The sequence below is a fragment of the Amblyomma maculatum genome, chromosome 6, assembly GCF_055883805.1.
Source record: "Amblyomma maculatum isolate TAMU_Amacu chromosome 6, ASM5588380v1, whole genome shotgun sequence".
In the NCBI taxonomy this organism is placed as follows: Eukaryota; Metazoa; Arthropoda; class Arachnida; order Ixodida; family Ixodidae; genus Amblyomma; species Amblyomma maculatum.
Window position 1 is genome coordinate 183,331,334 of NC_139349.1, and position 15,497 is coordinate 183,346,830.

Below are 15,497 nucleotides of genomic sequence, written 5' to 3' on the forward strand. Positions count from 1 at the left end.
GCCCAAATATTTTGCCTTCAGAGGTGCATTTCTAGTACCTTGGGCCTATCTACTCTGTTCTCTGGTAGCGCATGTCCTGTCCTTGCCTCTTTCTTTGTCGTTTTTTGCGCTTTGCTTCGTTGACGGTGAACCAACAAGCCCAAATATTTTGCCTTCAGAAGTGCATTTCTAGTACCTTGGGCCTATCTACTCTGTTCTCTGGTAGCGCATGTCCTTTCCTCGCCTCATCCTCTGTCGTTTTTTGTGCTTTGCTTTGTTGACTATGAACCAACATGCCCAAATATTTTCCCTTCAGAAGTGCATTTCTACTACCTTGGGCCTATCTACTCTGTTCTCTGGTAGCGCATGTGCTGTCCTCGCCTCTTCCTCTGTCGTTTTTTGTGCTTTGCTTTGTTGACTATGAACCAACATGCCCAAATATTTTCCCTTCAGAGGTGCATTTCTACTACCTTGGGCCTATCTACTCTGTTCTCTGGTAGCGCATGTCCTGTCCTCGCCTCTTCCTCTGTCGTTTTTTGCGCTTTGCTTTGTTGACGATGAACCAACATGCCCAAATATTTTCCCTTCAGAAGTGCATTTCTACTACCTTGGGCCTATCTACTCTGTTCTCTGGTAGCGCATCTCCTGTCCTCGCCTCTTCCTCTATCGTTCTTTGCGCTTTGCTTTGCTGACGATGAACCAACACGCCCAAATATTTTCCCTTTATAAAGTGCATTTCTAGTACCTTGGGCCTATCTACTCTGTCCTCTGGTAGCGCATGTCCTGTCCTCGCCTCTTCCTCTGTCATTTTTTGCGCTTTGCTTCGTTGACGATGAACCAACACGCCCAAATATTTTGCCTTCTGAAGTGCATTTCTAGTACCTTGGGCCTATCTACTCTGTTCTCTGGTAGCGCATGTCCTGTCCTCGCCTCTTCCTTTGTCGTTTTTTGTGCTTTGCTTTGTTGACGATGAACCAACACGCCCAAATATTTTCCCTTCAGAAGTGCATTTCTAGTACCTTGGGCCTATCTACTCTGTTCTCTGGTAGCGCATGTCCTGTCCTCGCCTCTTCCTTTGTCGTTTTTTGCGCTTTGCTTTGTTGACGATGAACCAACATGCCCAAATATTTTCCCTTCAGAAGTGCATTTCTAGTACCTTGGGCCTACCTACTCTGTTTTCTGGTAGCGCGTGTCCGGTCCTCGCCTCTTCCTCTGTCGTTTTTTGTGCTTTGCTTTGTTGACGCTGAACCAACACGCCCAAATGTTTTCCCTTTAGAAGTGCATTTCTAGTACCTTGGGCCTATCTACTCTAAAGGGTGGCTTTTTGGGCTTGTTGGTGCGTGAACATAGCGAGACTGTAGCGCAAAGCAGACAGGACTCACGAGAAGAACGAACAACACGAGCGCTAACTTCCAACAATCTTTATTTCAGACATGCAGCACATTTATACGCCAAAGATAGTAAATCGCTTGTGCTGAAAGTATCACCGCCGGAGAAAAGAGAGTTCTTTATCGCATAAACTAATAGATGGAGTGCTAACACAAGTCTCTCCGCAAGCATTTATCTTCTCAGCTTCAATTATCATTCGCGTGGTCATGCCAAAATTTCTTGCTAGCACAACTCTTTGTTCCAAGTACGGTTTGGAAGTTTTCGATTCACAAGAAAGAATATGATCAACAAGAGAACTACCCTTCCCATTCTTGACATTACGTGCGTGTTCCATTAATCGCTGATTTAGGCACCGTCCTGTCTGTCCAATGTAGTGGCCACCGCATGATAAAGGTATCTTGTACACAACACCTTCAATGCAACTGACGTAAGGCTTCAGATGACGAGTCGTGCAAGCTCGTGCTCCGTTACTGTTTGATTTGCCAATCTTGCACAAGGAAGCGAGTTTTTTTGGAGCTGAAAATACGACAGTTGTGTTTGCCCTACGTCCAATTCTCTTTAGATTATGTGAAATTCTGTGCATATACGGCATAACAAAGCGTTTTCTTCCATCGGACAACGGAGGCTGTTGACACTGATTACTATTGAATTTTCTCAGAAGTTTCTCGGCGACAGATACCTGGAAATCGGCAATGTACCCAGCATTAGTCAACCTTGTGGATCGCTCTTTAAAACTTTCAGTTATCTTATGGGTACACGACTTTTTCAGAGAGTTCTGGAAACACATGCTGACGATGGCTCTTTTTACGAGTTTTGAATGTGCGGAATGATACGGCAGTACAGGTTTATTACTGCGAGGCTGGTAGGCTCAGCAAATGCGATTAGGGTGGAAGGTGAAGATGAGGTCTAAAAACCTGATAGTGTCATTTACTGGCAATTCAGTGGTTAAAACCAGTGGGTCAAAACATTCCTTCATGACGGTCAAAATGTTAATGGCCTTTGACTCTAATGAGCCAGAGTCACTGTTAACAAGAATTAAGAAATCGTCAACAAATCTAAAGATTTGCAACACGTCCAAACCATCAAGGCGACTGATAACAGTCTTGTCAAGTTTAGATAAAAACATGTTGCTTAAAACGGGCGCCAGACATGAACCGATGCATATACCGTCCTTCTGAAGGTATGGTTTACCTTTCCAGTTAATGAACGTTGATTTCAAGTAAAATGCTAAAAGTTCAAGGAAGCTACCCACTGATACACCCGCTGTGTTTTGAAAAGCAACACACCCGAAATCTTCAATGCACTCCTCAACACAGCAGAGTACCTTGTCATTTGGCAACGAGTAATACAAATCCTTTATGTCAACAGAAAATGCATTAATGTTTCCACCAGGCACGTCTCGGACAAACTATGATTTCGTCAGAATTCTTAACACTGAAAGGGTCGTCATTTCTTAACAGGTTTAACTTTTCTTGCAAATATAGGGAAACAGTTTTCTGCCAAGTCCCAGTTTCAGATATGATAACCCTGAACGGGTGTTCAGGTTTATGGGTTTTAACGCTGAAGAAAACGTCTAAGAAATCTTTCTTTGACTCTGCTATTGCCTTGGCAAGCCTACTGAGGTTGAACTGGTTGCACATCTTCTTAGCTTTGGCTTTGACTTTTAGTATAGCGACATCCTCACGCAAGTCAAAAACAAATGACACAGCCTCATTGGCCTTAGAAGAGTATAGGTCAAAAGAGGAAACGGCAAAACCACCTTCTTTGTCCGATGGAAGCACGGAAAGTCCATGCTCACGTATGTAGTTCTCGACGCGCTTGAGAGGTAGCTTAGAAGAACCCGGCTTAGAGTGCAGCAGCACGTCGACTCCTTCAGATATACACCGGTGTTGTTCTAGTTGCGTAGCATGTTGTGACACTTGACGAACCATGGAAAGCAGCTGCGGTGCTGACGGCTTCGGTTCCACATCAAATTTAGGCCCCAATGAGAGAACAATTGGTCACGTCGACTGGTAGATCTAAGGCCTCCAACGTGTGCACAGCGCTCCGAGTTGCTTTCGGTTGGCTGGAAAGTTCAGTCCGAAGCTTTAACAGATGCTGAGTCCAGATGAATTCAGTAGCTTGGGCTGTCAGTCGCTGGTAATCTCGGAGAGTTTGCCAAGCGGTGTGCCCTTCACCGTTTGAGAGTATCTGAGCCTCGAGGTACTGCCTGTAGATCCGAGCCTGCCTGGAACAAACAGTTGTGCTAGCAAGAAATTTTGACATGACCACGCGAATGATAATTGAAGCTGAGAAGATAAATGCTTGCGGAGAGACTTGTGTTAGCACTTCGTCTATTAGTTTATGCGATAAAGAACTCTCTTTTCTCCGGCGGTGATACTGTCAGCACAAGTGATTTCCTATCTTTGGCATATAAATGTGCTGCATGTCTGAAATAAAGATTGTTGGAAACTAGCGCTCTTGTTGTTCGTTCTTCTCGTGTGTCCTGTCTGCTTTGCGCTACAGTCTCGCTACTATCTACTCTGTTCTCTGGTAGCGCATGTCCTGTCCTCGCCTCTTCCTCTGTCGTTTTTTGCGCTTTGCTTTGTTGACAATGAACCAACACGCCCAAATATTTTCCCTTTAGAAGTGCATTTCTAGTACCTTGGGCCTATCTACTCTGTTCTCTGGTAGCGCATGTCCTGTCCTCGCCTCTTCCTCTGTCGTTTTTTGCGCTTTGCTTTGTTGACAATGAACCAACACGCCCAAATATTTTCCCTTTAGAAGTGCATTTCTAGTACCTTGGGCCTATCTACTCTGTTCTCTGGTAGCGCATGTCCTGTCCTCGCCTCTTCCTCTGTCGTTTTTTGCGCTTTGCTTTGTTGACGATGAACCAACACGCCCAAATATTTTCCCTTCAGAAGTGCATTTCTAGTACCTTCGGCCTATCTACTCTGTTCTCTGGTAGCGCATGTCCTGTCCTCGCCTCTTCCTCTGTCGTTTTTTGCGCTTTGCTTTGTTGACGATGAACCAACACGCCCAAGTATTTTCCCTTCAGAAGTGCATTTCTACTACCTTGGGCCTATCTACTCTGTTCTCTGGTAGCGCATGTCCTGTCCTCGCCTCTTCCTCTGTCGTTTTTTGCGCTTTGCTTTGTTGACGATGAACCAACACGCCCAAATATTTTCCCTTCAGAAGTGCATTTCTAGTACCTTCGGCCTATCTACTCTGTTCTCTAGTAGCGCATGTCCTGTCCTCGCCCCTTCCTCTGTCGTTTTTTGCGCATTGCTTCGTTGACGATGAACCAACACGGCCAAATATTTTCCCTTCTGAAGTGCATTTCTACTACCTTGGGCCTATCTACTCTGTTCTCTGGTAGCGCATGTCCTGTCATCGCCTCTTCCTCTGTCGTTTTTTGCGCTTTGCTTCGTTGACGATGAACCAACACAGCCAAATATTTTCGCTTCTGAAGTGCATTTTTCTACCTTGGGCCTATCTACTTGTTCCATGGTAGAAGAACAAATGGTAGCGTAACTCCCATAAAGGCCTGCGTGTCGACTCTGAGCGAGGCTTTAGTTTCCCAGCGCCCCCTGCGAACTGTGAGGCACAACAAACACGTGACGTTGCTTGTGACGTCACAGTGCCGTACTTTTGGCGGGGAATTTGATTGTCTTTTTACTTATGAACGAAAAACAAGGCCAACAACGACGGAGACAGAACGATGCTCGGATAAGGCAGAAAAATGGACACCGTAACTGTTCAGTCAACTTTACTTGACATGGATTTCTACTGTCGTTTTACGTTAACTGAAATGTTACGGCATCTTTAACCACCTTATCACAGCATCGTTCTGCCTCCGTCGTCGTTAGCCTAGTCTTTCGTCGCGCGTCATGTAAACGCATTCTGGGGCTTATTTCTTCGGGCACGTTTGTGAACAAGGGCCTTCAAGTGAATTCGGCAAGCACATGGATAGAACCACATGGCTTGAGGCATTTCACTAAGGGCATAAATGAGTGAAGCTGTGCTGCATAGAAAGCCATGGCTTTATTAATTCACGATTACTTACATAGACGCTTCACGACAATGAAAAATAAGTGTAGGAGAGCGACCACCGCTCATTTGTCACGGTCTTCATGAAATCCTCGTGATAACAAAATGACCTCAGCGTAGGTCTCCAAACGAGACGCGGTGAGATTATAAAAGGGTAAAAGATCTTGCTAACAAAGTACATATCAGCGTCAAAGAACAAGAAAAACAAATGAACGGAATAACTAACGCTAGCACTAGAACGCCAAACTGTAAGAGCTTAGGTAAGCAATTCAAATTCGGATTGCTAGTATTTAGAAGTTATTGCGTCTGAGAAGTGAAAATATCTACGATATAGCTTCGCTCCAATAAATCTCGCCCTGTTCATGATTCCCATATTTTACTCGCGCTTCATTTGCCACTGAAAGGAGTCAATGTGAGGTTACAAATTTACAACTTAAGCATTTAACATGTTCATGAGAAAGATCCCATTGACAATAGGAACATCACTGTAATAACAGCTAAAGCACGTTCAGCGAACGTTGGTGCGGTAATACGACGCAGTAAGCAAAACACGCAGCATAGGGAGCGGAACGGAAGGCTTTGAGCAATGCGACACGCGTCTTGGGGGCAATAAAATCTCACTTTCACCGCTCAATTAAAACATGCAGCGATACGCCGCTCATGCAGACGTGTATCCGTAAAACAAGCCACCACTTTTGCGACGTGCCTGGAAGGCCGAACCGAGCCGCCGAGCTGTGACGCAGCATTGTCCCATCGTCCGGAAATGCGCACATGCAGCTGCAATCAGTTTCTCATCGAGCACACGCAGTCTTCGCCTTGCTGTAAAGCTCTACCACAACCAGCAGAATGAAATACTGACTGTTTGTTACAGATAACCCACTCTGTACACAGCGCGCAACGATGAACGTTGAACCGGGGCCGATAACGCACCCACCCGCGTATGAAAAAAAGCTTTGGTCTGAGCCATTTCTGAGCTTTGGGCAACTACGCAGCGGATAATAAGTGGCCGAGAGAGGCCGTTAGAAACAAGTTAAAATATTATTAAAAATGTGACACGTTTTTTCTTACGCAAGAAACAAAAACTGCATTCATTCCTGAGCGCGAATATTATGTTTGCTTTCTAGTTCTTTGGAATTCTGGCAGATCTTATTTTCTGTGTGCTAGTAATTTGCCTCACAGTTCGCAGGAGCCCTCATCATCTAGTTGATGCCGCTGGCAGTAGGCGGCTGCACGCGTTTTCTTCCAAGTTGCGCGACCAGTTGTACATTGACCTTGCTAGTTCTCTGGTAGCGCATGTCCTGTCCTCGCCTCTTCCTCTGTCGTTTTTTGCGCTTTGCTTTGTTTACAATGAACCAACATGCCCAAATATTTTCCCTTTAGAAGTGCATTTCTAGTACCTTGGGCCTATCTACTTTGTTCTCTGGTAGCGCACTTCCTGTCCTCGCCTCTTCCTGTGTCGTTTTTTGCGCTTTGCTTCGTTGACGATGAACCAACACGCCCAAATATTTTCCCTTCTGAAGTGCATTTCTAGTACCTTGGGCCTATCTACTCTGTTCTCTGGTAGCGCATGTCCTGTCCTCGCCTCTTCCTCTGTCGTTTTTAGCGCTTTGCTTCGTTGACGATGAACCAACACGGCCAGATATTTTCCCTTCTGAAGTGCATTTCTACTACCTTGGGCCTATCTACTGTGTTCCCTGGTAGCGCATGTCCTGTCCTCGCCTCTTCCTCTGTCGTTTTTTGCGCTTTGCTTCGTTGACGATGAACCAACACGGCCAAATATTTTCCCTTCTGAAGTGCATTTCTACTACCTTGGGCCTATCTACTCTGTTCTCTGGTAGCGCCTATCCTGTCCTCGCCTCTTCCTGTCGTTTTTTGCGCTTTGCTTCGTTGACGATGAACCAACAGGGCCAAATATTTTCCCTTCTGAAGTGCATTTCTACTACCTTGGGCCTATCTACTCTGTTCTCCGGTAGCGCATATCCTGTCCTCGCCTCTTCCTCTGTCGTTTTTTGCGCTTTGCTTCGTTGACGATGAACCAACACTGCCAAATATTTTCCCTTCTGAAGTGCGTTTCTACTACCTTGGGCCTATCTACTCTGCTCTCTGGTAGCGCATGTCCGGTCCTCGCCTCTTCCTCTGTAGTTTTTCGCGCTTTGCTTCGTTGACGATGAACCAACACGCCCAAATATTTTCCCTTCTGAAGTGCATTTCTAGTACCTTGGGCCTATCTACTCTGTTCTCTGGTAGCGCATGTCCTGTCCTCGCCTCTTCCTCTGTCGTTTTTAGCGCTTTGCTTCGTTGACGATGAACCAACACGGCCAGATATTTTCCCTTCTGAAGTGCATTTCTACTACCTTGGGCCTATCTACTGTGTTCTCTAGTAGCGCATGTCCTGTCCTCGCCTCTTCCTCTGTCGTTTTTTGCGCTTTGCTTCGTAGACGATGAACCAACACGGCCAAATATTTTCCCTTCTGAAGTGCATTTCTACTACCTTGGGCCTATCTACTCTGTTCTCTGGTAGCGCCTATCCTGTCCTCGCCTCTTCCTGTCGTTTTTTGCGCTTTGCTTCGTTGACGATGAACCAACAGGGCCAAATATTTTCCCTTCTGAAGTGCATTTCTACTACCTTGGGCCTATCTACTCTGTTCTCCGGTAGCGCATATCCTGTCCTCGCCTCTTCCTGTCGTTTTTTGCGCTTTGCTTCGTTGACGATGAACCAACAGGGCCAAATATTTTCCCTTCTGAAGTGCATTTCTAGTACCTTGGGCCTATCTACTCTGTTCTCTGGTAGCGCATGTCCTGTCCTCGCCTCTTCCTCTGTCGTTTTTTGCGCTTTGCTTCGTTGACGATGAACCAACACGGCAAATATTTTCCCTTCTGATGTGCATTTCTACTACCTTGGGCCTTTCTACTCTTTTCTCTGGTAGCGCATGTCCTGTCCTCGCCTCTTCCTCTGTCGTTTTTTGCGCTTTGCTTCGTTGACGATGAACCAACACGGCAGTTACTGCGCCTTTCCCTTCCTGTGAACCAATTTAACTTAACTTAAATATTTTCCCTTCTGAAGTGCATTTCTACTACCTTGGGCCTTTCTACTCTGTTCTCTGGTAGCGCATGTCCTGTCCTCACCTCTTCCTCTGTCGTTTTTTGCGCTTTGCTTCGTTGACGATGAACCAACACGGCAAATATTTTCCCTTCTGATGTGCATTTCTACTACCTTGGGCCTTTCTACTCTTTTCTCTGGTAGCGCATGTCCTGTCCTCGCCTCTTCCTCTGTCGTTTTTTGCGCTTTGCTTCGTTGACGATGAACCAACACGGCAAATATTTTCCCTTCTGAAGTGCATTTCTACTACCTTGGGCCTTTCTACTCTGTTCTCTGGTAGCGCATGTCCTGTCCTCGCCTCTTCCTCTGTCGTTTTTTGCGCTTTGCTTTGTTGACCAAACCATACTACCAGTGAAACAGGAAACAAATTTTTAGGTGCTATCACATTTGACAACTTGCATTCCTTCACATAAACAACCTTAAAGAAAGTCCAGCATTGTTGCGTTTTGGGAGAGGTGGTTGTACATAGCTTATGGAACAACACATGGGGACAAGAAAGGGGACACACAAAGGCACAAATTTCAAGTGCGATTATATTAGACGAATGGATAACGAGTGACTCCACACGTGCTGCATCCCAACTGCTACTATCGTACCATTCCTCCATCCAGAAAGTTCAATTTTTTATCAATTAAGAATAATGACGGGGTACTCACACATGCCCAGCCACATCTAAGAATTTCTGTGGCCTCAGCAATCTCCCTGATCTTTGTTGGAATAGATGATCCGGCATTGATTAATGCTAATTCCTTCTCTGCTCAAGGAAGAATGGAGACGTCAGTGCAAATGTGACTTGTTTAATCGCAGTTGAGGCATTGTAACAGCCTGCACCTCATAAGATATTTGCAGACATCGTATGAAGGTGTAATATTTTACATACTGAATCGGAAAAGTCACAGCAGCAGTAGCTTTGCATAGAAAGATACCATTCACTTCACTTCTGGATGTGTTTGGGCCATCGTGAGCTGTGCAAGACAGTTGTGATGCTTAAATGAACTTGAGACGATTTTACGTGCACGCAGTCAGAAACACTTGCTCCGTGACAGAGAGTTATTGACGATAAAGTCCTTGTTGGGTCGCGCCTCTGATTTCTGAATGTAGAAGCGCGACGTATATTCGTGGCCGCCTAGTTTGGCAGTCCAGAGCCGTTGTTTCGCTGTGGTGCCATTAGAGGTGCTACAGCGCTCTCAAAATGGCGGCATTAAATTTACCCTCCATACTCTGGTCTGTATGCCATAACACTCCATACAACTTGCAACAACCTGCCGGCCGATGAACTTTAGACAACCATCTGATGCTTTCCTTTTTTTTATGCCTAACGTAGACACTGAATGGCTGAGTAATGGCAGTTCTATTCAAAACTGAATGCCTCAACAACAGAGTATCCCCTCAAAGGGCTCTTGATAATATTAGCCACCTTTCAACAAGCACTGCCATTGCACCATCTGGGGGCTCTCTTCCATGGGCACAGTGAACCAAGGGGTGAAAGGGCTATGTGAAACACGTTTTCAGTCTGCTTTTGATGCTTGCATTTCCATTAGAATCCCTTGCTTAGATTTTTTTCTGCTTGAAGCTGTCTTAGTACTGACTTCAGTTGTTGTAACTGATAATGTGGACATGAAACATTGCAGTATGAGAATATTTTATTGTGGGACACATAGTAAATCTGCAGATATTTGATGGCAGAAATTTGAGTATGCTTTCCTTCGTTGCAGTCACTCAACGAAGGGTCCAAGAGGCGGTTTCAGGCCGCCATGGTCTCCACCAATGCAACCTACACTGAGAAGATGAACGACCTGAAGAGGGCAGAGGCCGCACTCAAGGACGAGGTTGCCGCCTGGAAAGACAAGTATCACCATGAGCGAGCTCTACGTGAGCGGCGCGAGACTGCGTAAGTAACAGCCTTTTCTGTGCGAGGAGGGTGTAATGGCCCTCCCTGTTTCCCCCCAGCCTCACCAGGCACTTGGCTGAGATGAAGGAGGGCATTGCGCATTCTGGCAAAGACATAGCTGCACTCAAGAGTCAGCTGGCCGAGCAGGGTGTGCAGCTGGCGGCCATCACGCAGGAGCGAGACAGGCTGGCCACTGAGGTGCGTGGAGGAAACTCGCCTGGCTTGCATGCTTGTTCAGCAGCAGTTGTTGCTCAGCTTTGAAATTTTGACCTGGAAATGAATGGCCTTGATGCCATCAGATACACTGAATGGGTGATGTGTGCCACTGTGCAGAAGCGCTCGCTCCAGGCCCAGGTGAGCTTCTGCGATGCCAAGTTGCGAGAGCACAACAGAGCAGACCGAACTTCCAACCTGTCGGTCTATTCGACCCCGAGCCTTGAGAGCCTGTGGTCCCAGAGACAGCCCTGCTCTGCTAGGCAGTCACTATCGAGCATGGACCAGTTCAAAGGTGATGATGGGCTTGGACGCAATGTTTGTTCGATGGATCTTTTTAGCACTTATCTGGAGACACCTTCAGAGACCATGGGTTTTGTTGCCTTGACTAAAAGAATGCAAATGGTTGTTATAGGAGCCACCTTTTGTCAGGATTTCAGTGTTTGTTTCATATTTCTTTTGGCAGTGTATATCCAACAGTTGTCTTTTTGCCTTGACTTGCAGTGCCAGTGGCCAGAAACTACCGCCGGTGAGTCCTCTGCTCTGGCCATCTCCCCTTGTGCCGGCCCACATTCTGTACACTTTCGTTTTTGCTGGAATCTGCCTTAAAAAAATTCTTATCTCCTTTCATAGAACTATGTCTGTAATTTTCGGTACATCTTGGAAAACTTTCCTTTCTTCTCTTTTATGTCGGAGCGTGGGTAAATTTTTCGTACCCTTTGCTCAAAATAAATTCTTTTTGCTGGAGTTGGGCACATGTCATCCCTCCTGTGCCTTTTTGCTGGCCCTGCGTAACCTGATAGCCAGGTCCAATCCACTGTTATTACTGTTTCTCACAGCCACTTTCTTTGGGCTATGAATAACTCTCTAAAATGTTGTGGCTCATGACAAGTAAGGTATTTAAATTTTCTACTGCCCATTAGCAGTGGCACACATTGCTTGTGCTATAATCTGTAACGTGCTGTGGGCATATTGGTTACACCTACTGTATTTACACGCTTAATGTTCGCAGTCGCGTAATGCGTCAAAAATCTGAATTTTTTTCCCTCACATAATCATCGCACCAGTAATATTACCACCCTGAGAGTCATCTGGGATGGATGGATGGATGAAATACAGGAGCGTCCCCTTTGAAATGGGGTGGTAGCAGTAGCTATCATGCTCATTTTTCTCCCTATATCTTAATTATTGTTTTAGATTGGTTTACTATACCATCGTTCTATTTATTGAATTTTTGTTTCTACATTACTAACATTATGTCACTTTTCTGATTTTAAGCTACCAATCTTACAGTCGTTTTTTGCCAGCTTCCACCGCCGGTTTATTCACCCGGCCACTGGTATCTCTAAACCCCAGAGCTTCAGGAACAGTGATTGCGCCTGCATCAACTTCCGGATGGATACCATTACATTCGAGTATAATATGGTCAATTGTTTCACTGGAGTTTCTACATACAGCACATACGTCATCTTCATTGATCAATTTTTTTTGTAGCTGCGTGTTCAAAGGCACCCTGATCTAGCTTCGAAAAGTAGGGCACTGCCTCCTGAGTTATCAAAGAAAGCTTCCTTCCTGATCTGCATTTTCCACTTTCAGTATAATTCCACACTCTGTTTCTTTTCCATCGAATTTATCCAATTTTTACCAATGTGTTTTTCACCTGTCGTCTAATGCTCTTTATTTCTCCGTCCTTGCTACTAGCATACTTACTTGTTAGTTTCCTAGTTCATTTCCTCCATTGTGAGTCAACGCTTTTTAGGTACAGGTATTTAAATACTTTAGCTGCCCATCTGTTACTGTCCAATTTCCTCAGGCGTTCCTCATATAATATTTTACTCTGAGCTTCCCGCACTTCGAAAGATGCCCAACCCATATCTCCCTGTACCGCCTCATTTGTAGTTTTGCCGTGGGCACCTAGTGCTAATCGTCCAATGGATCTCTGATTTGTTTCTAATGTTGACTGTACCTCTGATTTTAGGCACGTAAGTCCGGGCACCATAATTCCTTTCCAAATACCCCTCAAAACCTCATACCTATTGTATCCCCACAATGCCTTATGCTTCATTATCCCGGCATTCCTTCGCCCTTTGGCCTTAAGTGATTGCTCATGCTTTTCAATATATGCCAATCCTTCGTTTACCCATACCCTGAGATATTTATATTCTGCTACTCTGGGTATTTCATGGCCTTGTATTTTAAGACCCTGATCAGTTGAGCCGTTGAAAATCATCAGACCCGACTTAACTGCGCTAAAACTGAAGCCTAGAGCGTCCCCTTCGTCTCCGCAATACTTAACTAGGATTTGCAATTCTTCCAGACTCTCAGCTAGCAGCACAATATCGTCTGCACACATCAAACCGGGGAGGCGCTGCTCTACCGCCTTTCCACCTAATCTATATGACTGGTTAAAACCTAGGTTACTGTCTCGTATCCTCCGTTCCAGGTTAATCATATAAAGCATGAACAGCACCGGTGATAAAGCCTTGTCTTAACCTTTGCATACTTTGACATCCTCCGTACTTCTTATTCCTTCCCATGTAATTTCTACTTTGTTATCTTGGTATATTTCCTGTATGAACTCTATTATCTCATAACCGATACCTTCTTCTTTTAATATGTTCCACAGGGGTTCCCTGCTTACCTTGTCGTACGCCCCGTTTATGTCCAGGAAGGCCAAATACAAAGGTCTATTTTCCACTCTAGATATTTCGATGCATTGGGTAAGCACAAACAGGCTATCATCTAAACGCCTACCATTTCTAAAGCCATTCTCAAGTTCTCCGAGTCTCTTGTTACTTTCTACCCATGCTTGCACCTTTAATTTCACCGCCTGCATGGCTAACCTGTACATAACAGATGTTATGGTAATCGGCCTGTAGGATTTTATGTGTATCCTTTCTTCTTTCCCTTTATAAATCAAATTCATTTTACTCTGCCGCCAGCTGTCTGGAATTTGCTTATTCGTTATGACTGTTTCCAAAGCTTTTAACAATGTTTCCTTACTTCTTGGACCAAGTTCATTAATCAGCTTGATCGGAATTCCATCTATTCCTGTAGATGTGTTAGGAAAAAAATTTTTTTTGCCTTTTCCCAGTTTAGATTGGTCAGTTCTAAGCTGCTTTGTATTCTGCTATCTTATGTTGCTTCGTGATTTGCGGAGATTACTCTATCATCGCTCTTAAATGACTCGGCTCTAACTGATGTAATGCAGTTCACTGCGTTGTCTCCCTTTAAACAATTTCCCTTGTTATATTGAATCCGGTTCTGCTTTCTTTGATTCTTTTTACCTAGCCAGCCTATATGGTTCCAGAATTTTCTTGCTACGCCTCTAGAGGCATAGTGTATGTCAGCCATCCAGCGATCGGTGGACTGCTTTATTTTACTTTGAACAAGGGCCTGCACCTGAAGTTTCTTTTGTCGATATGCTTCCCATTTTTGGTCGATTTCCCCCTGAGATACAGTCGAACCCGGATATATCGAACTCGAAGGGGATCGCAAAATAGTTCGATATAACAATAATTCGATATACAGAAATCGGCTTGTGACGGCACTTACGATGCGAAAAAACGATACCGTATTTGTCGCGTAATCAACCCACTCTCATAATGTACCCACCCTCCACTTTTGCACCCGAGAATTTGAAAAAAAAAAAAAATGCGTTAAGGCCAGCTCGCTCACATGCAAGCGACTGAGCGATCTCAGCGACAAGCGGCAGCGACAGAGCAAAAATTTTTAAACTTGTTGGAACTGCGTCTCTCTCACCGCTCAAGCCACCGCGGCAGCTCAAAACAAGGTTTCTGTGTCGCCGCGGCGACAGAAATCGCGAGTATTTTCGCTTGCATGTCGATGGGGCGCGTGAGTCCGTTTCGGTCGTCTCATCCACAGCTCATTGGCAGCGTGCCAAGATGCTGGGCAGCGATAACGTCGGGGCGCGTTTATCTTTTTATAGCTCCTCCGGTGGCGGGGAGCGAACTTGGCAGAGTGCCCGTGAAGGCTTGATTGCACAAGCCTGGTTCGATTTATCACGCCGCGCTTGGGGCGGGCGTCATGATCGCAGCAGCTGACCGCATGCTTTCGTTGATTCGTACATGCAAGGATAAACGATAAAAAATAAAATAAACATCCGCGCAAAAAAAAAAAAAAACCTTGCCGCTTCTTAACGTCCGCAGCCGCCATATCTTGCGCTACGCCGTGCGTACAGCACAATGATAAGAAAAAATGACTCTCGTAAAAAACAAAAACAAAAAAAAAAACAGAGAGAGAGCTGCCGCTTCTTAACATCCGCTGGCGCCATAGCCATGTCCGCCGCCGCGCCGCCGCACGCAGAGGTTCGCAACACACGCTGGAGAAAGCGTCCAACCTCTGTCTGAAAACGGCCTGAGCTGGCTTGACGCATGCGTAGCGCGTGCTGAAGGAAAGAGATAGCTCGGCAAAAGAATGGGCACACCCACGCACATGTCTTGCAAACGTCATGTGTTGGCGCGCGGGAAAAGATAACTGCAGATGCGCGCGTGCTTTTGGGGAATGGGCGCGGCGCTGCCCAGACCAGCCGTCGCTGAACTGTCCCCTCAATCCTTCGGCGCGTGGCTTGAAAACGTCACGCGTCAAAAGGCCAAGGGTGATGCGATTGTCTTTGGGGAAGGTACACTTTCCAGTGCGTGGTGCGGAGTTCGATATATGGAACGACCGGTGAAATTGAGTTCGATACATGACGCGGCTTTCCTATACTTTTACCTGGGATTTTCAAGGGGATATTTCGTGAGTTTGATATAACCAAAACTCTATATATCCGGGTTCAATATAACCGGGTTCGACTGTACCTGTGCTTTCTTTGCCGCTCGGTGTTCCCTTGAAGCAGCCCGTCATTGTTCAATGGCTTCCCTGATTTCCTTATTC

General features: G+C 45.6%; 1 protein-coding gene across 4 annotated transcripts in view; it reads left to right on the forward strand.

Annotated features, from left to right (window-relative positions):
- Positions 1 to 15,497, forward strand: part of LOC146187532 (uncharacterized) — a 291,822-nt gene that overhangs the window by 154,926 nt on the left and 121,399 nt on the right. For all 4 annotated transcript variants that reach the window (XM_084607738.1, XM_084607739.1, XM_084607740.1 and 1 more), the window contains 4 exons: positions 10,213 to 10,388; positions 10,448 to 10,586; positions 10,722 to 10,896; positions 11,106 to 11,130. In XM_084607738.1, the coding sequence (XP_084463864.1) occupies positions 10,213 to 10,388; positions 10,448 to 10,586; positions 10,722 to 10,896; positions 11,106 to 11,130 (515 nt within the window). The remainder of the gene's footprint in view (positions 1 to 10,212; positions 10,389 to 10,447; positions 10,587 to 10,721; positions 10,897 to 11,105; positions 11,131 to 15,497) is intronic.